This window comes from Oncorhynchus keta, chromosome 21 (assembly GCF_023373465.1).
Source record: "Oncorhynchus keta strain PuntledgeMale-10-30-2019 chromosome 21, Oket_V2, whole genome shotgun sequence".
Classification (NCBI taxonomy): domain Eukaryota; kingdom Metazoa; phylum Chordata; class Actinopteri; order Salmoniformes; family Salmonidae; genus Oncorhynchus; species Oncorhynchus keta.
The window spans coordinates 28,380,502-28,404,264 of record NC_068441.1 but is presented as its reverse complement, the minus strand read 5'-3'; the positions used below and the strand labels follow the sequence as shown (position 1 = coordinate 28,404,264).

Genomic DNA, 23,763 nt, shown 5'->3' with positions numbered 1-23,763 from the left:
TCATACAAAATATGCAAGCATTTCCATGGTCACGTGACAAGAAAAACAATTTTGCTTAGCAAAAGATATGTTTAGGAAATCAAACAATTATCCATCAGAGATTTTTGTTAGTCCATTTTGTATATTTCCTCTTCCATTTATTCACCCAGTGCTTTTAGAAGCTCCTAGTCCACCTGGGGGCATCCGGTTAACGGACGCTGTCCTTGGTTCTGAAATGAAGACCATTAAATTCTAACATGCTACATTCGGTAGCAAGGGCCTGAGGGACCAAAGTTGACAAAACTGTATAAAAAACATTCCCCTTTACCAATAGGAAAACGCAACCAAAATAAACAAAACATGTAATACTCAACCAATTGGATAGAGGAGTAGGCTACCCCTGTATCCTGACCCAATGTCCTGGCCTCTGATACTGGTTTGGATTGCTATCAAATCAACCTGCTTGCAGTTTTAAACTACGTCATTTTGAATCCTCATCTTCCCACTGCAACAGTCGACAGGTCGTCATTGTTGTAAAACAGAATGGGTTCTTGACAAAGGGCAAACTGTGTGGAGGCCAACATTAAAATGGATCTCTTCAGTATATGGATGCACCCAGCTTCAAAACATTGTGTGTCATGATCACTTTTTAAACTTCAATAACTCAGCTTTATACTCAGCGTTACAATATAACACAAACTTTTCAGTGACTTCAAGTATTTTCACACTCTCCCATCCACTAAATGTATTAATCAATTAAACAGATAAAACAAGAGTGTTAAAGATAATTGTAACCAGTACAATTCATTATATGCTGACATATTAGTGCTGAAATTAGATCATTTGTGTGGAGGACAAGAGCCAAGAGAGGACAGGGAGACCCAGAAGTAGAGAGAAAAATAGATTTAGGTTTAGAGTCTACAATGGAAAATTGACAACCACTGTCTGTATGAGTGTTAAAAAATCAACAACCGGTAGGTAGGCCCACATCACATCACATTTCATACTATCTATTTAAGAACATGAAGTTTAAATAAGCTCAGCTTGACGACAACATATATGCACTGACTCTGGATAAGAGCGTCTGCTAAATATAAATGTTAAATGTAATGTCCTTTGAAAAGGCCAGTGGAATGTCCAGGCAGGCTCACTCTGAGATTCTGTCAGTGGGAGAGACACCACTACAGCACACAATGTTAGCTAAGTAATTGGGAGATAACTACCGTGGGAGAAAGCAGAAACAACAAAAGGAGGAAAGATGATAGTGTAAAATTCAAAGGAAGAGATTAACAAAGATAGTGTAAAATTGAAAGGAACAGATGGACAAAGAGAGAGGGTGAAAGGGGGTGGTGGTTATGTCATAGAGACATTAGTAATATTGGCTATTGGTCAAGAACAAAGCAACACCATTATGTCTCATAGGTTATCTGCAAGGGCTGAGCAGCTTTGTGACCATCAGTCTGAATAATAACACACACCAGCACACTAGAAGACTACAGACACTCACAAAAAAACACTGACAAGATACAGACACAGGTACACAAAACAGACACTTAGGCACTCAAACCAACACACACACGCACGCACGCACGCACGCACGCACGCACGCACGCACACACACACACACACACACACACACACAGAGCCCTGGCTGAGTACAGTCTGTCTACACTCAGCCACGTCACCCACACAAAATGCACACAGATTGTACTGGCAAGGCAGCGTGTTCAAAGTAAACTCTCTCAGTACAGCTGTCTAGCTTGTTTACCAGAAATACTACATTCACCAAGACTTATCATCCCTGGCCCTGAACTTCTCACCCAATTGTCCTCTTCCCATTATTGTGGGTCCTTACAAATCAATGATCAGCCTGACTACTCTTTGTCATTTGCTGCGGTTTTGATATATTACCATCAGAAACAAACAAATAGAGTGGAATAATAAACTCTAAAAGTGAAAATGATACAAAATAGGATACAGAATGACTTATAAGAGTACTTAAATGTAGGCATTATTGGATAATCTTGGTCCCTCAAACAAACTGACTGGAGATCGTTCTACTCTCTGGTCTAGTAGTTGACAGGCTGCAGGCTGCCCAGGCCCTGTTAGCTCTCTGGTGGACAGATGGTCATACCAACTCAGTGGTGCTACCGCAACCGTTATTGCAGCCAGCCACTCTGAGTGAAATATACCCTGGCATATGGGCCAGCATGGCGGGGAGGGTCCTGGCAGAGGGCCCACTGGAGGCCCAGCAGACAGGATAGGGCCCTGTGCTCGTTTGCCTGAGAGCATCCAACTTCACCATGGTGTTGGCAAGAGCTTCCCTCCTTCAGAATGTTATCGTTATAGGTGTTCAGACCCAACTGGGTCATGATGAAGTCTATAATAGGATCATTAAGAAGCCCGGTTAACTTAAGTACAAATAGAACAGCATTGAAGGTATTAGAGAAATGTTTTTGTGCCAAGCTAGCACATTTAGTTCCTTGGGAGTTGTGGGAACGTAGGCTTTTGGTTTCCCATTGGTTCACAAAGCCATATGTTTCCTAAACATTAAAACTGAACGTTTTTTTAAACGTTCTGAGAATGGAAGTTAATATTTTGTCTGTTCTGGGAACATACATTTTTAAGTTGCTATGAGGTTCTCAGAATGTTTTACTATGGTTCCCTGAAAGTTTTCCTGGGGTTTTAATAATGTTTTGAGAATGGAAATTCTAGTTGATTTGAAGATAATTAAATAACGTTCTGAGAACATGTTTCAATAAGACTTTTAACAACACTGCTGGTTTAACTGTTTTCAACTCTAAGCACAGAAACACATTTATTTCCCTAAGCATTAATCATGCAAACACACACTGGCCTACACACAATACCACATAATGTGAAAGTTGAATTATGGTTTTGGACATTTTTACAAATGAATAAAAAATGAAAAGCTGAAATGTCTTGAGTTAAGAAGTATTCAACCCCTTTGTAATAGCAGTCTAAATAAATTCAAAGTATACATTTGCTTAACAAGTCACATAATAAGTTGCATTGACTCACTTCGTGTGCAATATTAGGTGTTTAACATTATTTTTGAATGACTTCCTCATCTCTATACCCCACACATACAATTACCTGTAAGGTCATTTCAAAACAGATTCAACCACAAAGATTAGGGATGTTTTCCCCATTTTGCCTGTCAAAGATTGCACCTATTTTGTAGAGGGCAAAAACAAACAAACAGACATATTCCCCTTGATTATTTTTGTCATTAATTTCAATTTGTTTTGTTTATTAAAATGAACACCCAGTCACTGACAGATGAGTCCTTCTTCTCAGTTGCTGAAGAGGAAGAAACTGTTACAGAATCATCCACCACAACCGGACAAATGGTGACTAAAAGGAGTTAGAGGGTTAATGACTGGACATGGGAGAGACTTTGAGGATGGAACCCATTGGTTACAGGCTAATCTAAATTACATAGTGAAAAAAGAAAGACTGTACAGAATAAAACATTACAAAACATGCATCCTGTTTGCAATAAGGCACTAAAGTAGAACTGCAAAAAATGTGGCTAAGAAATTAACTGTCCTGACTACAAAGTGTTATGTTTGGGGCAAATCCAACACAACACATCACTGAGTACCACTCTTAATATTTTCAAGTATGGTGGTGGCTGCATCGTGTTATCGGTATGCTTGTCATCGGCAAGGACTAGGGAGTTTTTGAGGATAAAAATAAATAGAATAGAGCTAAGCACAGGTCAAATCCTAGAGGAAAACCTGGTTCAGTCTGCTTTTGAACAGCTCAGTGCGGTCTGTTCCACCCTGCTGTTCTTACCGGGCTCTGTTTTAGTTTGGTCAGCCAGGACAGGTGAGTTGGGTGCTGAGCATTCTATGCGCCTCCACGTTTTCCTATGTTTTCCATTTCTGCACCAGGCCTGGGTGGTTCTGAATCCAGGCAGCTGTCTCCGTCTCCCTCTTGAGAATCATACTTAGGTAGCCTGTTTTCCCCATTTTGGTTGTGGGTGATTGTTTTCTGTTTTGTGAGTATTCCTTACAGAACTGTTTCGTTTTCATTCTCACTCTTTATTATTTTTTTCATTTCAGTGTTCAGTTTATTTTGTTTATTAAAATGAACACTTACCACCTTGGTCCTCTTCTCCTTCACCAGACGAAAACCGTTACACTCTGAGACAAATTCACCTTTCAGCAGGACAATAACCTAAAACACAAGGCCAAATATACACTGGAGTTGTTTACCAATATGACAGTGAATGTTCCTGAGTGGCATAGTTACAGTTTTGACTCAAATCGTCTTGAAAATCTATGTCAAGACTTGAAAATGGCTGTCTAGCTATGATCAACAGCCAACTTGACAGAGCTTGAAGAATTAAAAAAATAATAATGTTAAAATATTGTATAATCCAGGTGTGCAAAGCTCTTCGAGACTCACCTAGAAATACTTCCAGCTGTAATCGGTGCCAAAGGTGATTCTAACATGTATTGGCTCAAGGGTGTGGATCCGGATGTTAATTAAATATTTCTGTATTTTATTTTCAATACATTTGCGATAATTTCTAAAAGCATGTTTTCACTTTGTCATTATGGGGTATTGTGCGTAGATGGGTGAGAGAAAATATACAGTGAACAAAAATATAAAACGCAATGTGCAACAATTTCAAAGATTTTACTGAGTTATAGTTCATATAAGGAAATCAGTCAATTGAAATATATTACAGATAGGCATCTGTTGGTCACAGAAACCTTTTAAAAAATTAGGGGCGTCTGGATCAGACAATCAGTCAGTCAGTATCTGGTGTGACCACCATTTGCCTCATGCAGCGACACATTTCCTTCGCATAGAGTTGATCAGGCTGTTGTTTCTGGCCTTTGGAATGTTGTCCCACTCCTCTTCAATGGCTGTGCGAAGTTGCTGGATATTGGTGAGAACTGAAACATGCTGTCGATTCAGAACATTAACATTGCATTATCTCGCAACATGTCTGGTGGACATTCCTGCAATCAGCATGCCAATCGTACACTCCCTCAAAACTTGAGACATCTGTGGCATTGTGTTGTGTGTGACAAAACTGCAAATTTTAGAGTGGCATTTTATTGTCCCCAGCACAAGGTGCACCTGTGTAATGATCATGCTGTTTAATCAGCTTCTTGATATGCCACACCTGTCAGATGGAGGGATTATCATGGCAAAGGAGAAATGCTCAGTAACAGGGATGTAAACAAATTTGTGTACAAAATTAGAGAGAAATTTGCTTTTGGTGCGTATGGAACATTTCTGTGATCTTTTATTTCAGCTCATGAAACATATGACTGAACACTTTACATGTAGTGCATGTACTTTTGTTCAGTATATTTAATCCATTTTTAATTCAGGCTGTAACAAAACATATCTGAAATAAATCAAGGGGTATGAATACTTTCTGAAAGTTTTCTGACCGTTACTAAAGTTTTCTTGTGGTTTTTATGGGATATTTCTTAATGTTCTTGGAACAATGTGAGAACATGACTTTAAATAGAACCACAAGGAAACCTGAAGGAAACGTTATGCTGAAGTACTGAAATTCTCAAAGAAGAACGTTGTTTCTTAATGTTCTCTGAACAATTTGAGGACATTCCCAATTTCAAACCAGTTGGAATGTCACGCCCTGACCATAGAGAGTTTTTTATTCTCTATGTTGGTTAGGTCGGGGTGTGATTAGGGTGGGTCATCTAGGTGATTATATTTCTATGTTGGCCTGGTATGGTTCCCAATCAGAGGCAGCTGTTTATTGTTGTCTCTGATTGGGGATCATATTTAGGCAGCCATTGCCCCTTTGTGCTTTGTGGGATCTTGTCTAGGTATAGTTGCTAAAATGTACATAGGTATCAAAAGTATTTTAAAAAATTGAGCACTTTTCCCACCACTAGTTACAATCAGTATCAGAATGGTAATAAACTGGTCTTATGTACAGATCTAAAACTAAAAGCATTGTATTTGGTTCAAAACATTCTCTAAGACCTAAACCTCAACTGGAGTTGTGTATAAAGTGTGTGACCATTGAGCAAGTTGAGGAAGATAAACTCCTAGGTATAACATTGGATGATCAATTATCATGGGCAAGTTATATTGACACAGTTGTTGTGAAGATGGAGAGGGGTATGTCTGTTATAAAAATATGTTCTGTGATTTCGACAGATATCACCTGTACTAGTGGTTCCGGCTCTGGTCTTCTCCCATCTTGATTACTGCCCTGTAATATGGTCAAGTGCAGCAAAGAAAGACCTAGCAAAGCTGCAGCTGGCTCAAAACAGAGCAGCATGCCTTGCCCTTAACTGCACATACAGAACTGAAATCAACAACATGCATACCAGTCAGGTCAACGAGAGATTAACTGTTCTCTTCTAGGTTTTATGAGAAATATTATTGTGATGACAATTCCAGATTGTCTGCATAATCAAATAACATTCAACTCAGACACCCATACATACCCCACAAGACATGCCACCAGGGGTCTCTCTTCACAGTCCCCAAGTCCAAACAAATTCAGGGCAACGCATAGTATTATACAGAGCCATAATTGCATGGAACTCCCTTCCATCTCCAATTACTCAAGCAAACAGCAAAATTACCTTTAAAAACGGATTAAATAACACCTCATGGAACGGCAGGATACACAAACACAGGCACACACACTCTAACACATACACACACATCATTGTTGTTGTATTGTTTGTATTTTTTGTTGTTGTATTGTTTGTATTTTTTGTTGTTGTATTGTTTGTACATCGTATTTTACATTTAAATAACTGTCCTTGTCTATCCGTGTTCTGTTACTTGTCATGTTTTGTGTTTTTTTTTGTGGACCCTAGGAAGAGTAGCTGATGCTTCTGCAAAAGCTAATGGTTATCCAAATAAAATAAAATAAATACATAGGGTTAGGGTATGGACATCCCAAGATCACGGAGAGCACTAACCAAATGAATATACAGAATCATTTCAGTTGAATAACTCATTCTGAATACTTCCTTTGGAATGCATGGGGGTTTGGTCTCTCACAGCAAACCAGAGTAGTAGATGAGCCTAGCAACAGCAGTTATCCGCCAATAGCAGCGCGATGAAGAGCTGGGAGGGGTTTGGTGCGCGGTCCTCATTCATCACTCACGGAGCTCTGCGCGTGCCGGGGCAGACCTGAGTCACATTCTCTTCTTCAATGTTTCTAGTGTACATTGTCTATGAAGGAAATAAACCAGGTAATGTTTTACATGAGAAAAAAAGGTAAATAATTAGCATGTCATAGAATAAATTATTTATTAAAGATTCACTCACTCATAACGTTTATAAACATTTGAACATGTAGGCTAATTGGCAGATGTATCATACAACAGAACTACTTAGTGGGTGGCTAAGTTATATGTTGCAAAGCTGTCATGATTATTTTGGGGGGGGTAAATAGATGTTTGGCTCCGCCTTGTAAGACGACAGGAAGCGCCTCCACTACCAAGTGATTTGCTTGTTTTAAGAAAAGTGAAGTAAGGCCGAAGTTAAATCGAAGGATTTGATCGAAGACATCCGCAAGTTTAGTGTGAAATCTATGTGCGACCTACCTCGAATGTGGTTTGATACTAAAGAACCAAGTGAAAAACATGTTTTCGTTCATGCACTAAATGTAGCAGTATAGCCAGTTAACGTTAACGTCAAGAAACGTGGTAAGTAGCTTATTAGATCCAATTTAGTTAAAACACTGTTCACTTCATCTTGTAAATATGTTTAAAAACCAGATGTCGCTAGTTGCACTAGTGTCAGATCATAGGCCTGACCACACAAGTTCTTCACAACTTGGTGCATGGGTTTCCTATAGCCTCTACAAATGTTTGCCATGCCAAAGATAAGTGTGGAACCATGATTTAACATGAAATATTTTTTGGCACGTCTTAAACTGCGTTTAAGAGTTATTGTGGCATATCGATTCTGTGTTTACTGATTTAATTAACAAAAAAAGAGTTATGGAGGAATCACACGTTCCGGGGGGGGCTTAAGTTTCCTGCCTTATGCCACAAGTTCTGTCCAATATTTTGCTAGCGTTACCTACTTTTGCTTGCTTAGTTTATTCTGGTGATAAAATACAAGGACAATTACATATTACATTACGGTTATTACCATTGTATATGGACATAGGTAAATTAACAATGACAGTTGTCCAACCTTTTGTTTTCTTGGGTAGAATATAGAGCCACATTAGGAAATATTTCAGATGTATTTGATGTACCATTGTTTGGACCATTTTAAATATAGAAAAAAATACCAATTTGTTATATGTCCCTTCCTGGCCTGGTTGTCAACCAGGAGACTACCCATTGTATACTTGCTGGCTCTAGGAGTAGCTAAGGATGGCAACTTGGTAAAAACATTAAGTACTGGTTTCCCAGACCCAGATTAAGCCTAGACATTATATATGGTGAATCTCTATTGAAATAGTGTTTTAGATTTCAGTTTCCATTTAACTCATCTAAACAGTAGGCTACAGTTCCTTTGACATGCCATAGGCCTATTTCAAGTCCCGTCTTGTGACTGTCGAATTTGTATAGCGCCTCACAATCATCAAACATAACATAGCCAGCCAGCACTGCTATCATCCTCTTTTAAAACTTCACCAAATATTTTCTAAACATTACTTTTCTGGCACTCCCTTTTCTTTATTTCAATTCTCATTTTGCAGCTTTTGTCTCATTGAGTTAAACTTCGAAAATTACCTTTTTGCCTCTGTGGAATTATATTAACTTTTTCTGCCCGTTCCCAAAATCATTATTTGGTGTAGGCAATTTGGTGTGTTTACAATTAAGCCATAACGTTTAGGCTTATGCACTAATACCAGATAGCCTAAAATATTGACAGAAAAACCTACATTTAGCCTATATGAATTGCACAATAATTATACATTTGTGGGTTTAAGGTATTGTTTCTCTTCATACAACTCACCACCCACCCGCCCTTCAGCCACACAGTAGTGACCCTAAACCCGTCCACGAGTTATGAGTCAACCCGCGCATCACTAACACACACACAATCTTTCCTACAGCCTCTTCCACTCTGGAATGCAGGGGTTACCCCAGCTAATGAGGTCTAGTGCTCTAGAAGGTGAATGGTTGTTGGAGGGGTAATGAGCTGGACCTAAGACAGCTGGACCTCTATTTTGGAAAGCACGTGGCAGGGAGAGGACAGTGTCTTACTGTAGAAGGACATTGTAGTCATACTGTACCTATTGTTCTCTTTCTGTCTGCCAGCCAGGCCATGGCCCAGGGCAGTGAGGTCCAGTACGAGCCGGTGGCAGAGATCGGAGGCGGTGCATACGGGACGGTGTTCAAAGCTCGGGACCTGGAGAGCGGCCAGTTTGTAGCTCTGAAGAGCGTTCGCGTCCAGACGGACCAAGATGGCCTCCCTATCTCCACAGTCAGAGAGGTGGCCCTGCTGAAGAGACTGGAGCAGTTTGACCATCCCAACGTGGTCAAGTTAGAACACATTCATTCATTTAACCTTTATTTAAAGTTATAGTTCACACCAAAATCAAAGATTGTCAAATGTTTTCAGGCCAGGAAATAGGTCTAGTTTTCAGATGAGTTCACGTTCCATGCAACTTTTGTATAGATCTAGGTATAAGCCTCAACCCCATTTGGAATGTAAAGAGACTTCTTTCGAGGTCTGAAAACCAACACACCTACACACTAATAGGCCTTTGACGACCGATAAACACACATACTGGTTACATACTCTTGCTTTCAAATGTCAGTAGATTCATGTACATTTTGGGGTAGGTGCAACATAAGAAAGAACAATTCAAGTGTTTGAGGGGAAAAAGGTCTAACTGGTGTCTCCAAGTGGCCACACCTCTCCAAACTGTGCACAGTTCCTAAGTCATTTCAATGCACTTTTATTACTCAAGGAAAGAGCCTTCAACTATAAGGTGTTTTTTTTTAGCTCTCCTAGCTCTGCCATGAAGGAACTGAGGCAAGCACAATTTTTGTTTGGGAACACAGTCCTGCGTCCCCACGATCACACAATTACTGTTTACGCAATCCAAAATCGTTTTATTATAATTTGCAATCTGGGTCAGCTGGGCATCATTTGAAAACTTCTTGCCAAAATGACTAGCTAAGTAATAAAATACGACCATAGTGTTTCACAAGGTACTTCAGACAAACAAATTGTAATTTTGGTGCGTATGGAATGGAGTCATGAGTGCATTCAAGTGTGGGTTCCCGAGGCAAATTTTCTTCACAATACGACAAACGGCTTAATTCATGTCAGGATGACCCAGGGTATGACAAGTCATTCTTGGAAATGTTGATACTGTAAAGCGATCATAAACGTTGATGCTGTAAATTACATGAGTTTTCAGATATGGAAATGTGAAGTGCACATTTGGACTGTGTGGTTTGCTTGTATGACCGGCCGGGATGTCCTTGTCCCATCACGCTCCAGCGACTCGTGGGGGCCCGAGGGCATGCACGCTGACACAGTTGCAAGCGTTACGGTGTTTCCTCCGACACATTGGTGCAGCTGGCTTCTGGGTTAAGCGAGCAGTGTGTCAAGAAGCAGTGTTGCTTGGCAGGGTCATTTTCCGGAGGACGCACGGCTCTCAACCTTTGCCTCTCCAGAGTCTGTACGGGAGTTGCAGCCATGGGACAATACTGTAACTACTAATTGGATATCATGAAAAAGGGAAAGGAAAAAAAAGTACTTTAAAAAGGGAATGAATCCCATAAAGTAATCAACACACCCATACACGTAAATTGTTCCTCTCCACCAATAGCGCCTTTGAACTGCATAAACATGCACAAACACATTAACACAGTCACAAACGCTCTCAATCACACAGTCAGTGTTGGTTTTGTTGTGACTTGTAGCCTGAGACTTCAGTTGTTTTGACCTGATCAACTGTATCTCTACAACCCTCCGCCCACATAGCCACAGAACGGGGTAATGCTTAAGGACTGACTGGTATGTTTTGATAAGTAGGTTCTATAAAGGTTATTAGCTAGCGACGGACTCACCATGGCATGCCTCTCATTCAGATTATGATGAATGACCATAAACTCTTGTCTGTTTGACTGTGTATTAAGAGCGATCCCACACATGGTATGTGTGCTGCTGTCAGGTGCTTGGATTTTAACCTGCACCACAATAATGACTAATCTCTGAGAAGGCATGGCAGCTGAAATGTTACCTGAACTGTAGTGCAGGTTAAATTAAATCCCTTGAGAGCAGCACACACAATGGGCTTGCTCTCTATCTAGTGTTGTGGATAGCCCAGCACTAGTGTGAAAGTTAGGGATGTGTGCATATCACACATCGGTACATCAGGCTCATGGGCGTGTGTGTTCTGTGTTTGTGTGTACGTCAGGCCCATGGGCGTGTGTGTTCTGTGTTTGTGTGTACTTCAGGCTCATGGGCGTGTGTGCTCTGTGTTTGTGTGTACGTCAGGCTCATGGGCGTGTGTGTTCTGTGTTTGTGTGTACATCAGGCTCATGGGCGTGTGTGTTCTGTGTTTGTGTGTACATCAGGCTCATGGGCGTGTGTGTTCTGTGTTTGTGTGTACATCAGGCTCATGGGCGTGTGTGTTCTGTGTTTGTGTGTACATCAGGCTCATGGACGTGTGTGTTCTGTGTTTGTGTGTACATCAGGCTCATGGGCGTGTGTGTTCTGTGTTTGTGTGTACGTCAGGCTCATGGACGTGTGTGTTCTGTGTTTGTGTGTACGTCAGGCTCATGGGCGTGTGTGTTCTGTGTTTGTGTGTACGTCAGGCTCATGGGCGTGTGTGTTCTGTGTTTGTGTGTACATCAGGCTCATGGGCGTGTGTGTTCTGTGTTTGTGTGTACGTCAGGCTCATGGACGTGTGTGTTCTGTGTTTGTGTGTACGTCAGGCTCATGGACGTGTGTGTTCTGTGTTTGTGTGTACATCAGGCTCATGGGCGTGTGTGTTCTGTGTTTGTGTGTACGTCAGGCTCATGGATGTGTGTGCCACTCTGAGGACGGATCAGGAGACTAAAGTCACCCTGGTGTTTGAGCACGTGGACCAGGACCTTAAGACCTACCTAGAGAAGGCCCCCGCCCCAGGACTGCCCCCCAGCCGCATCCAAGTAAGAAGCCCCCTCAGTTCCCCGCTAGCCATGTAAAATATAACATATTAGGTCCCCGTAAATCATGTTAAATATAACCTATTAGGTCCCCGTAAAACCATGTTAAATACACTACATGACCAAAAGGAAAGGGCCTTCCCCAAACTAGAAAGTTGGAAGCACATAATCGTTGTCATTGTATGCTGTAGCGTTAAGATTTACCTTTACTGGAACTAAGGGGCCGACCCATGAAAAACAGCCCCAGACCATTACTCCTCCTCCAACAAACTTTACATTTGGCACTATGCATTCGGGCAGGTAGCGTTCTCCTGGCATCCGCCAAACCCATATTCGTCTGTCGGACTGCAAGATGGTTAAGCGTGATTCATCACTCCAGAGAACGCGTTTCAACTGCTCCAGAGTCCAATGGCGGCGAGCTTTACACCAGTCCAGCCAACGCTTGGCATTGCGCATGGTGATCTTAGACTTGTGTGCGGCTGCTTGGCCATGGAAACCCATTTCATGCAGCTCTAGACTAACATTTATTGTACTGACGTTGCTTCCAGAGGCAGTTTGGATTGGAACTCGGTAGGAAGTGTTACAAACAAGGATATGTTTTTTTAAACGCGCTACGCACTTAATCACTCACCGGTCCCGTTCGGTGAGCTTGTGTGGCCTTCCACTTTGCGGCTGAGCCGTTGTTGCTCCTAAACGTTTCCACTTTACAATAACAGCACTTACAGTTGACCTGGGCAGAAATTTGACGAACTGACTTGTTGGAAAGGTGTCATTCTAAGATAATGCCAAGTTGAAAGTCACTGAGCTTTTCAGTAAGGCCATTGTACTGCCAATGTTTGTATATGGAGATTGCATGGCTGTGTGCTCGATTTTATACACCTGTCTGCAACGGGTGTGGCTGAAATAGTGGAATCCACTATTTTGAAGGGGTGTCCACATACTTTTGTGTATATATAGTGTTTAACATATTAGGTCATGTTTTTATTTTTATTTTTTATTTCACCTTTATTTAACCAGGTAGGAAAGTTGAGAACAAGTTCTCATTTACAACTGTGACCTGGCCAAGATAAAGCATAGCAGTGTGAACTGACAACAACAGAGTTACACATGGAGTAAACAATAAACAAGTCAATAACACAGTAGCAAAAAATAGTCTTTATACATTGTGTGCAAAAGGAGGAGGTAGGCGAATAATTACAATTTAGCAGATTAACACTGGAGTGATAAATTATCAGATGGTCATGTGCAGGTAGAGATACTGGTGCGAAAGAGCAGAAAAGTAAATCAATAAAAACAGTATGGGGATGAGGTAGGTAAATTGGGTGGGCTATTTACCGATGGACTATGTACAGCTGCAGCGATTGGTTAGCTGCTCAGATAGCAGATGTTTAAAGTTGGTGAGGGAGATAAAAGTCTCCAACTTCAGCGATTTTTGCAATTCGTTCCAGTCACAGGCAGCAGAGAACTGGAAGGAAAGGCGGCCAAATGAGGTGTTGGCTTTAGGGATGATCAGTGAGATACACCTGCTGAAGCGCGTGCTACGAGTGGGTGTTGCAATCGTGACCAGTGAACTGAGATAAGGCGGAACTTTACCTAGCATGGACTTGTAGATGACCTGGAGCCAGTGGGTCTGGCGACGAATATGTAGCGAGGACCAGCCGACTAGAGCATACAGGTCGCAGTGGTGGGTGGTATAAGGTGCTTTAGTAACAAAACGGATGGCACTGTGATAAACTGCATCCAGTTTGCTGAGTAGAGTATTGGAAGCTATTTTGTAGATGACATCGCCAAAGTCTAGGATCGGTAGGATAGTCAGTTTTACTAGGGTAAGTTTGGCGGCGTGAGTGAAGGAGGCTTTGTTGCGGAATAGAATGCCGACTCTAGATTTGATTTTAGATTGGAGATGTTTGATATGAGTCTGGAAGGAGAGTTTACAGTCTAGCCAGACACCTAGGTACTTATAGATATCCACATATTCTAGGTTGGAACCATCCAGGGTAGTGATGCTAGGCGGGCGTGCGGGTGCAGGCAGTGAACGGTTGAAAAGCATGCATTTGGTTTTACTATCGTTTAAGAGCAGTTGGAGGCCACCGAAGGAGTGTTGTATGGCATTGAAGCTTGTTTGGAGGTTAGATAGCACAGTGTCCAAGGACGGGCCAGTAGTATACAGAATGGTGTCGTCTGCATGTAAACCATGTTAAAGAGGTAGTCCACCCAACACATATTATTATTATTATTATTACATTTAAGTCATTTAGCAGACGCTCTTATCCAGAGCGACTTACACACTTGCATGATCTTCCACCTACTTTGGCTGTTGTCAGTTGACCAAGACTGTCCCTGCTCTTTGCCTCCACACACCTGCAGTGTTTGGTAATCAGAAGCGTTTGGATAGCAGTACTAGACCTCCAATAGTTGAAGTAGAACTTCTGCCACATTGCTAACGAAGCGGTAAGGTATAGGGGCCAGGGACTGAAATGGAACCAGGCCTAGGGCTGTTACAGTGACCATTTTACCGACAGTCACGAGGCATGACCGCAGTCAAATTCCACGTGACCGTTTAGTCACGTTAACTAGGCTTCTCCAAGCTCTAATGCTGCTGATGGTCATTAGTAGTCTACCAAACTTGCTAACTGCCTGGTACTCAGCACTCTATTGTCCCTCTAATCACTCTGACGTCAATGTAATCAAAAATCTAATCAAACACTTTGAGAGCCCATGAGCTCATATTGAGCAACGTTTCTATAGGCTATGGAAATGCGTGCGAAACGAGTTTTGATGGCCTTAATTAAAATTAGGAGGATCCCATCAGGTCTCTATAGGCTCGGCCTACTATATTTATTTCTCAGCTTTCCTAATATTAAGCATATTGCTTTGCTTTACAACAGGAGTATAGCCTACCTGGCTGGCATGAAAATGAACCTCAGGAAAAGCATCCTCCATTCACTATTTAAGTGTATAGATGACATGTTATTTATTTGTTGCCCCTGTTCTGAGACAGGTGCATGATAATGGTCAATTCTAAATCAAAACCAATTCCACACATATTATTTAGTATTTGTAAAGACAATATTTAATCAACAATAGTCTGTTGAGTGACAATATTTGCCTATCACTTGTGAATGATGCCCAGCTTGTGTGCAGTAAGGCAGAAAATGGGGCATGCCTTTTTTTGCGACTTTTTCAAATCATAGTCCCACACTTCATATAGCCTAGCCCATCGGCCTGTATGTTTTAATAAGGTTTGTATCACAACTCATACAGCCTAGCCCATCGGCCTGTATGTTTTAATAAGGTTTGTATCACAACTCATACAGCCTAGCCCATCGGCCTGTATGTTTTAATAAGGTTTGTATCACAACTCATACAGCCTAGCCCATCGGCCTGTATGTTTTAATAAGGTTTGTATCACAACTCATACAGCCTAGCCCATCGGCCTGTATGTTTTAATAAGGTTTGTATCACAACTCATACAGCCTAGCCCATCGGCCTGTATGTTTTAATAAGGTTTGTATCACAACTCATACAGCCTAGCCCATCGGCCTGTATGTTTTAATAAGGTTTGTATCACAACTCATACAGCCTAGCCCATCGGCCTGTATGTTTTAATAAGGTTTGTATCACAACTCATACAGCCTAGCCCATCGGCCTGTATGTTTTAATAAGGTTTGTATCACAACTCATACAGCCTAGCCCATCGGCCTGTATGTTTTAATAAGGTTTGTATCACAACTCATACAGCCTAGCCCATCGGCCTGTATGTTTTAATAAGGTTTGTATCACAACTCATACAGCCTAGCCCATCGGCCTGTATGTTTTAATAAGGTTTGTATCACACTTCATATAGCCTAGCCCATCGGCCTGTATGTTTTAATAAGGTTTGTATCACAACTCATACAGCCTAGCCCATCGGCCTGTATGTTTTAATAAGGTTTGTATCACAACTCATACAGCCTAGCCCATCGGCCTGTATGTTTTAATAAGGTTTGTATCACAACTCATACAGCCTAGCCCATCGGCCTGTATGTTTTAATAAGGTTTGTATCACAACTCATACAGCCTAGCCCATCGGCCTGTATGTTTTAATAAGGTTTGTATCACAACTCATACAGCCTAGCCCATCGGCCTGTATGTTTTAATAAGGTTTGTATCACAACTCATACAGCCTAGCCCATCGGCCTGTATGTTTTAATAAGGTTTGTATCACAACTCATACAGCCTAGCCCATCGGCCTGTATGTTTTAATAAGGTTTGTATCACAACTCATACAGCCTAGCCCATCGGCCTGTATGTTTTAATAAGGTTTGTATCACAACTCATACAGCCTAGCCCATCGGCCTGTATGTTTTAATAAGGTTTGTATCACAACTCATACAGCCTAGCCCATCGGCCTGTATGTTTTAATAAGGTTTGTATCACAACTCATACAGCCTAGCCCATCGGCCTGTATGTTTTAATAAGGTTTGTATCACAACTCATACAGCCTAGCCCATCGGCCTGTATGTTTTAATAAGGTTTGTATCACAACTCATACAGCCTAGCCCATCGGCCTGTATGTTTTAATAAGGTTTGTATCACAACTCATACAGCCTAGCCCATCGGCCTGTATGTTTTAATAAGGTTTGTATCACACTTCATATAGCCTAGCCCATCGGCCTGTATGTTTTAATAAGGTTTGTATCACAACTCATACAGCCTAGCCCATCGGCCTGTATGTTTTAATAAGGTTTGTATCACAACTCATACAGCCTAGCCCATCGGCCTGTATGTTTTAATAAGGTTTGTATCACAACTCATACAGCCTAGCCCATCGGCCTGTATGTTTTAATAAGGTTTGTATCACAACTCATACAGCCTAGCCCATCGGCCTGTATGTTTTAATAAGGTTTGTATCACAACTCATACAGCCTAGCCCATCGGCCTGTATGTTTTAATAAGGTTTGTATCACAACTCATACAGCCTAGCCCATCGGCCTGTATGTTTTAATAAGGTTTGTATCACAACTCATACAGCCTAGCCCATCGGCCTGTATGTTTTAATAAGGTTTGTATCACAACTCATACAGCCTAGCCCATCGGCCTGTATGTTTTAATAAGGTTTGTATCACAACTGTATCACAATTTGATTTGGATTTGATTTGACAGCTAAAGTGGCCAAATAACTACTTAAAATGAAGCACATTAATCCACTGATGACTAGAATAGGTCAACTTTTGTACTATGGGGGTTAGTAGATTGACATAGGCTAGTGGTTTTGTTGTTCGTTAGGCCGACTCATCTTGTTGGCTGACGAAAGGGAAATGTGGACAGTTCTTCTAACATCTCAGAATTTGATAAGAAGGAAGCGTGCACTTCCATCCCTGATGTATGTCTTCACTTGCCTACTTCGGAGCTGAGATAGATGCCTGTGAGAAGAACCCGATCGATCATGTGACGGGTATTGGCTAATTAGAATTGCGATATCTGAGAGAGCCATGAGTGAGAGGTGCTTCGGAACACTCAGCCGGGAGAAGGGAATAAAAATTATTATATTCAGCCCAAGGGCACAACAGCCACTAGTCGCAAAAAGCATGGATTTCTTTAGGGGTCATTACGGCCACACTAGGGAGATGCCGCTAGGAAATTCGAGGCATTGTCAAGTGCTTTTCAAATTGTGAATGAGAGACGGATGAAGTGTGCACAGCCTGTGCAGGAAACAAAGCAGAGCTCATGCCTTTCATGAAACTTTTTTCAAATCATCATGAGTCGCATCATGCAGCCAACAAAAGTTGCATAAATAACTCTGAAATTAAGCATATAGGGGGACCTGTTTCTTAACTGCTCAACACAGAATAGCTTCATGTGGCACCCCCTCAGAAATCTTTTGGAGAAAACATAATTTCTATCTTATTCAGCAATATTAAAATGTATTATTCATACTATAAAATAATGCCACAATTCTAATCAAATCTTGTCTGCTAAATGAACTAGTGTAGCCCACAGCCATAGGGCTGACGTCTAAGGCACTGCATCTCAGTGCTAGAGGCATCACTATAGACACCCTGGTTCAAACCCAGGCTGCATCACAACCGGCCATGATTGCGAGTATAGGGTGGCGCACAATTGGCCCAGCGTCTTCTGGGTTTGGCCGGTTTAGGCCGTCATTGTAAATATGAATTTGTTCTTAACTGACTTGCCTAGTTAAATTTAAAAAAATGGCATAGCCAGATCAGGGCCTAACATAAGGACAACTCAGAGTATGCTATTCTGTTCTTCTGAAGTAGATTACATTTTCTTCATATCATGTTTCTTTAGACCCATCTAAAATATGTAATGGATTTATTGTGATGGTGTAGGTTATATTACATGGATTTAAGTAAGTAAGTAATATGCCATTTAGCAGACGCTTTTATCCAAAGCGACTTACAGTCATGTGTGCATACATTCTACGTATGGGTGGTCCCGGGAATCGAACCCACTACCCTGGCGTTACAAGCGCCATGCTCTACCAACTGAGCTACAGAAGGATTTATTAGACTTTTTAAAATGTAGATGTTCCAAAGGTCTGCATCAATGGCTGGTACACTATGCGTGGAAGCTAGGAGTTGCTAAATGTGTTTGTTATTTAACTGTCAGTTACCGTGAGACCGACAGTTGACAATCACCGTTTGACAGAATTTCATGACCGCCACAGCCCTATCCAGGCCTGTTTGCACACAGGACCAGCTGTACAGTCAGTATAGGTTTCCCTCTCATTCTACCTGGCTGGTTGTGATGGAAGACTGTTCAGTGGGTCGAGCATGGTACGCAGATTAAATGTGTCCCCCTGTGTGTGTTAGGACCTGATGCGTCAGTTGCTGTGTGGCCTGGCATTCCTCCACTCGAACCGCGTGGTGCACCGGGACCTGAAGCCAGAGAACATCCTGGTCACCAGCCGTGGTCAGGTGAAGCTGGCCGACTTTGGACTGGCAAGGATCTACAGCTACCACATGGCCCTCACTCCTGTGGTAGGAAGACACACACTATGGTTGAGCATTGAAGGAGTCTCTGTGCATTCACCATAATGCTTACTTATGGCTTTACACTTGGCATAAATACTCATATGCATTCATACTTCTCTCTCATCCTACTCATATCAAATCAAATGCATTTTTTATTCTTGTGGCAACTCTTGGGGAACTAGGGAGGGGGTTGGGGGCTGGCGTTTGGGAGCTTGGGTTGAGGGATCGCTGGTTCGGGTCCCCGTTTTTGACCTTGTGGGAGATCTGTCGACGTGCTCTTGAGCAGGACGTTGACCCTGGTTGCATCACTAATGTGATGTAGTTGTTGGGCGGCTTCACTGCAAGTATATTGTATGTTTTAAATATTCAATTAAAAAAATGTATTTGTCATGTGCCAAATACAACAGGGTAGACTTTATGGTGAAATACTTACTTATGAGCCCTTTCCCAACAATGCAGAGTTAGACAGTATTTTTGTGTGTGCAAAAAATAAAAGGATATAGTAGCGCAAAAAAATAACGAGGCTATATACAAAGAGTATAAGTACTGATTCAATGTGCAGGGGAGGTAGTTGTGGTAATCTGTACATGTAGGTAGGGGTATAAGTGACTAGGCAATCAGGATAGACAAACAGGATGAATCCCTGAACAAATTCCAGTCTTTGCTAGAGAAACAGTCCTGTAGCTTAGCATCCGTTTCATCGCACCACTTCCGTATTGAGCTCGTCAAAGGTACTTCCTGTTTGAGTTTTTGCTTTTAAGCAGGAATCAGGAGGATAGACTTCTGGTCAGATTTGCCAAATGGATGGTGTGGGAGGGCTTTGTATGTGTCTCTGTGTGGAGTAAATGTGATCTAGAGTGTTTTGTTTTGTGTCTGATTGCACATGTGACATGCTGGTATAAATTCGGTATGGCAGATTTCAGTTTCATGCATTAAAATTAATATGCATTCATAATACTACCAACCCTCTCCTCCATGACTCTCAGGTGGTGACTCTGTGGTACAGGCCTCCTGAGGTCCTGCTCCAGTCCACCTACGCCACGCCTGTGGACATCTGGAGCACGGGCTGCATCTTTGCTGAGATGTTCCGACGCAAGTGAGTGGTCAGGGCTTGTGAAGGCTTATTTGATGTACTGGGAAATACCTGTATTTATCTTTTGAGACTCGTAATGTACAATGAGTGTTCAAAACATTAAGAACACCTTCCTAATATTGAGTTGCACCCCCCCCACCCCCCTGACCTCAGAACAGACTCAATTGGTCAGAGCATGGAGCGTGTCGAAAGCGTTCCACAGGGATGCTGGCCCATGTTGACTCCAATGCGTCCCAATTATATCAAATTGGCTGGATGTCCAACAATGCTTGGTTAAGTAAAAAATTGAAAATACAAGTAACACAATTAAACAGCAGCAGTAAAATAACAAGCGAGGCTATATAAAGAGGGTACCGATACAGTCAATGTACGGTTACTGGCCCAACGCTCTAACCACTAGGGTACCCACCACCCCCTACCTGCCGCCTTTTTGTCCAGATGGGAAAGGGCAGTGTTGAGTTCAATAGGGATTGCATCATCTGTGGATCCGTTGGGGCGGGTCTAGAGTTTCTGGGATGATGGTGTTGATGTGAGCATGACCAGTCTTTCAAAGCACTTCATGGCTACAGACGTGAGTACTACGGTAGTCTGTAGTCATTTGGGCAGGTTACCTTCGCTTTCTTGGGCACGAGAACTAGAGCCGGTGTAGTACGATTCGATCTTAGTCCTGTATTGGCGCTTTGCCTGTTTTTTGTTGTTCGTTGGCGGTCATAGCAGAATTTCTTATATGCTTCCGGGTTAGAGTCCCGCTCACTGAAAGCGGCAGCTCTAGCCTTTAGCTCAGTGCGGATGTTGCCTGTAATCCATGGCTTCTGGTTGGGGTATGAACTTAGGGTCACTGTGAGGACGACGTCAGATGCACTTATTGATGAAGCCAGTGACTGTTGTGGTGTACTCCTCAATGTCATTGGAGGAATTCCGGAACATATTCCAGTCTGCTAGCAAAACAGTCCTGTAGTTTAGAATCTGCTTCATCTGACCACTTTCTTATTGACCAAGTCACTGGTGCTTCCTGCTTTAGTTTTTGCTTGACAGCAGAAATCAGGAGGATAGAATTATGGTCAGATTTGCCAAATGGAGGGAGAACTTTGTACACGTCTCTGTGTGTGGAGTAAAGGTGGTCTAGCGCTGCGATGCAGTGCCTTTGACTCGCCACTCGGGAGGCCTTTAATCTGACATTCTAACATGATTCCCATTGGATTTATCGATAATATTCCACACGGCAAAGTAAACACTCATGGCCAGATTACCGAACGGGCACCCAGGGTACATGCCCCGGGGCCCCCAGATAGCATATGATAGCAGAAATGTGTAGAATTGCAGGAAATTGGACAAATTCTACACATTTTTGCTATCATATGCTATCTGGGGGCCCGCTGGAGGTCGGGGGTCCTGGATGCTATGCCATGGTTGCCCTTAGTTTGAAGATGTAATACAGAAACAGGGGTTTTCGCCATCTCTTTAGCTATCATACTCTAATTTCACTGATTTCAAAACTCTATCCACCAGAAAGTGGAGATCAACACTTATGCAGCTCCACTACATGATACATAAAAAATAAAAAAACTGTAACGACAGGATTACCAACAGACTTATCAGCTCAATTAGACAGAAGCCTTCTGTATGGCAGACCAATCTGAACTCCTCTCGGCATGTCCAGCCCACTCATTATCCCAGCCAATCATGGTTAGTGAGAAGGTTGTTGGCCTTTTTTGTGGCTTAACCAAATAGGCTCGTAATTTAACAATTTTATTCATATTTACAGATGGCATACACATTTGTTAAGGCACATGAAAGTTCACGTGTTCCAGAAGGCATTTCTGCCAAAAAAATACATTTTGATTTAAAAAAAAATAAAAATAGTTCGAATGGCTCTCCTGTGAAGTAGTGACCCGCGACATATGCCTAGTTTCCTGAAACGAGTCACATATGGAGCAAGACAACCCCAATTTGTTTCTGGCTGTAGTGTGACCGAGCACTCATTTCTGTGATTATGCTGCCACCATGTAGTCAAATGGCAGTATAGCAGACTACTGCTGTGGTACTCAGGGATTCTTCTCTTATCATTATGGTCCCACACTAACGACCAGGCCACACCAGTCTACACAGAATGGTCAGCCAGGCCCCTGTAATCTCCCACAGACATGGCCATAGGTCAGTACAATAGAATGGGGACATTTGGGGGCATATAGACAGACGGTACTGCTTGTTTCACAGCTGGGGAAATTGGCCAACATCACTTTAACCCAAATCCAAACTCTCTCACGTAGACCATTGTTCTGTGGAGACTCTGAAGTGGACCAGCTGGGAAAGATATTCAAGTGAGTATGGGCTGGAATCTCTTTGTTTGTATCCCAAATGGCACCCTATATAGTGCACTTCTTTTGACAAGTGCCATTTGGGACGTAACCGTCTTGTCACTTTGGATCAGTCTTCTGTCAATTCTTTCTGAAACGCTTGTCTGACTGGCTGGCTTGAACTTTCCTGTCTGCCATTCCACAGTGTGATTGGCCTGCCACCTGAGGAGGAGTGGCCTGCTGATGTCACCCTCTCACGACACAACTTCAGTCCTATCAGCCCCCGCCCAATCACCGACTACGCTCCAGAGATCAATAAACAGGGGACAGAGTTGCTGCTGGTGAGACTTCTTGGTTTTCTAACCAGCTGTGGAGGGTATTCAGTTTGAAAATAAACTTTTTGGTAGCGTTGAAATGCAAAATGGTAGAATTGTATAAACCAGTCCAGGATCCACTTGGGTTAGTGTGAATCCTGGCCAAAAGTGTTATTTTATTATCCAGACCAATGCTTGTAAAAGCTATGATTAACGAAATAAAGTTATGGCGGTATACAAGATAAGACAATTACAAGTAGGGTTTGTCCTGATTCACATTTGTAAACTCAAGTGTTCTGTTTTTCCCACAGAAAATGCTAACTTTTGACCCTCTAAGAAGAATCTCTGCCCTGAATGCTCTAGAACATCCTTACTTCCAGGAGAATGAGGAAGAAGTGACAAATGGTTGAAATGCAGTCAATGACATGGAAGGACAGTACCATGAGGAATGGTAACCCTGACTCCATTTGTGTAATTGTCATTCAGTGCATTTCAGGCCAGGTTCCTGTTGTGGGTCCTTTAAAAAAAAAAAAAAAAAAATCTTACTACACAAGCTAGTCACACCCAGTGGACCACCTGGAGAATGTGGGGTTTTAGGACCGTATGGATATGAACCTGAAGAGGGATTGACTCGTTCATTCCCCAAGTGAAATGTGCACCCATACTTCCAACACGGAATAACTGTCCTGAGTCATTAATATTATAGCTTAATGTATTTTTGTAAATTCACACATGAACACAGTAGCTAAGTGGCATTTGTTGAACAGGTTCACAGGCCAAATGTATTTTTCTGTACCAAGCATCCCTCCCAATGTATCAGTGTTGCAAAGACTAATAAAGCTGCTCCAATCAACTAACAGGCATTTAACTGTACATTTTATCCCTTTTCAATTTCTAGGTTAATTCATGTCTTGTTTGCTTCTTTAATCTGAAATGACTTCAGATTCACAAATTCAGAAGTGAATGAAATGACTGAACAAGCCA

The 23,763-nt window shown here is 42.0% G+C and overlaps 1 protein-coding gene and 1 long non-coding RNA gene across 3 annotated transcripts; both read left to right on the top strand.

The window, feature by feature from the left end:
• The first annotated feature begins 7,102 nt into the window (after window positions 1–7,102).
• On the top strand, window positions 7,103–23,636 carry LOC118400364 (cyclin-dependent kinase 4-like). 2 transcript variants are annotated; one of them, XM_052473658.1, is made up of 8 exons: window positions 7,103–7,214; window positions 9,246–9,470; window positions 11,963–12,098; window positions 18,914–19,081; window positions 20,062–20,171; window positions 22,439–22,489; window positions 22,671–22,806; window positions 23,091–23,636. In XM_052473658.1, exons 2-8 carry the CDS (start codon window positions 9,253–9,255, stop codon window positions 23,187–23,189), a joined length of 918 nt encoding a protein of 305 aa, XP_052329618.1. In that variant the 5' UTR covers window positions 7,103–7,214; window positions 9,246–9,252; the 3' UTR covers window positions 23,190–23,636. The 2 variants fall into 2 exon arrangements, with proteins under 2 accessions (XP_052329618.1, XP_035653053.2); XM_035797160.2 differs by lacking the exon at window positions 7,103–7,214 and adding an exon at window positions 7,423–7,670.
• Window positions 12,116–18,907, top strand: LOC127910330 (uncharacterized). Its single transcript, XR_008074401.1, has 3 exons — window positions 12,116–15,920; window positions 15,974–16,715; window positions 16,769–18,907. It is a non-coding gene; the product is annotated as an uncharacterized LOC127910330 (long non-coding RNA).
• Window positions 23,637–23,763: the final 127 nt, after the last annotated feature.

What these genes read in the sequence shown, in the direction of transcription:
- LOC118400364 (XM_052473658.1), top strand. Translation starts at nt 9,253, where the DNA reads ATGGCCCAGGGCAGTGAGGTCCAGTACGAGCCGGTGGCAGAGATCGGA. An exon ending in GCTGAGATGTTCCGACGCAA is followed by an intron (nt 20,172 to 22,438) that starts GTGAGTGGTCAG and finishes TCTCTCACGTAG; the next exon opens with ACCATTGTTCTGTGGAGACT. An exon ending in CAGCTGGGAAAGATATTCAA is followed by an intron (nt 22,490 to 22,670) that starts GTGAGTATGGGC and finishes GCCATTCCACAG; the next exon opens with TGTGATTGGCCTGCCACCTG.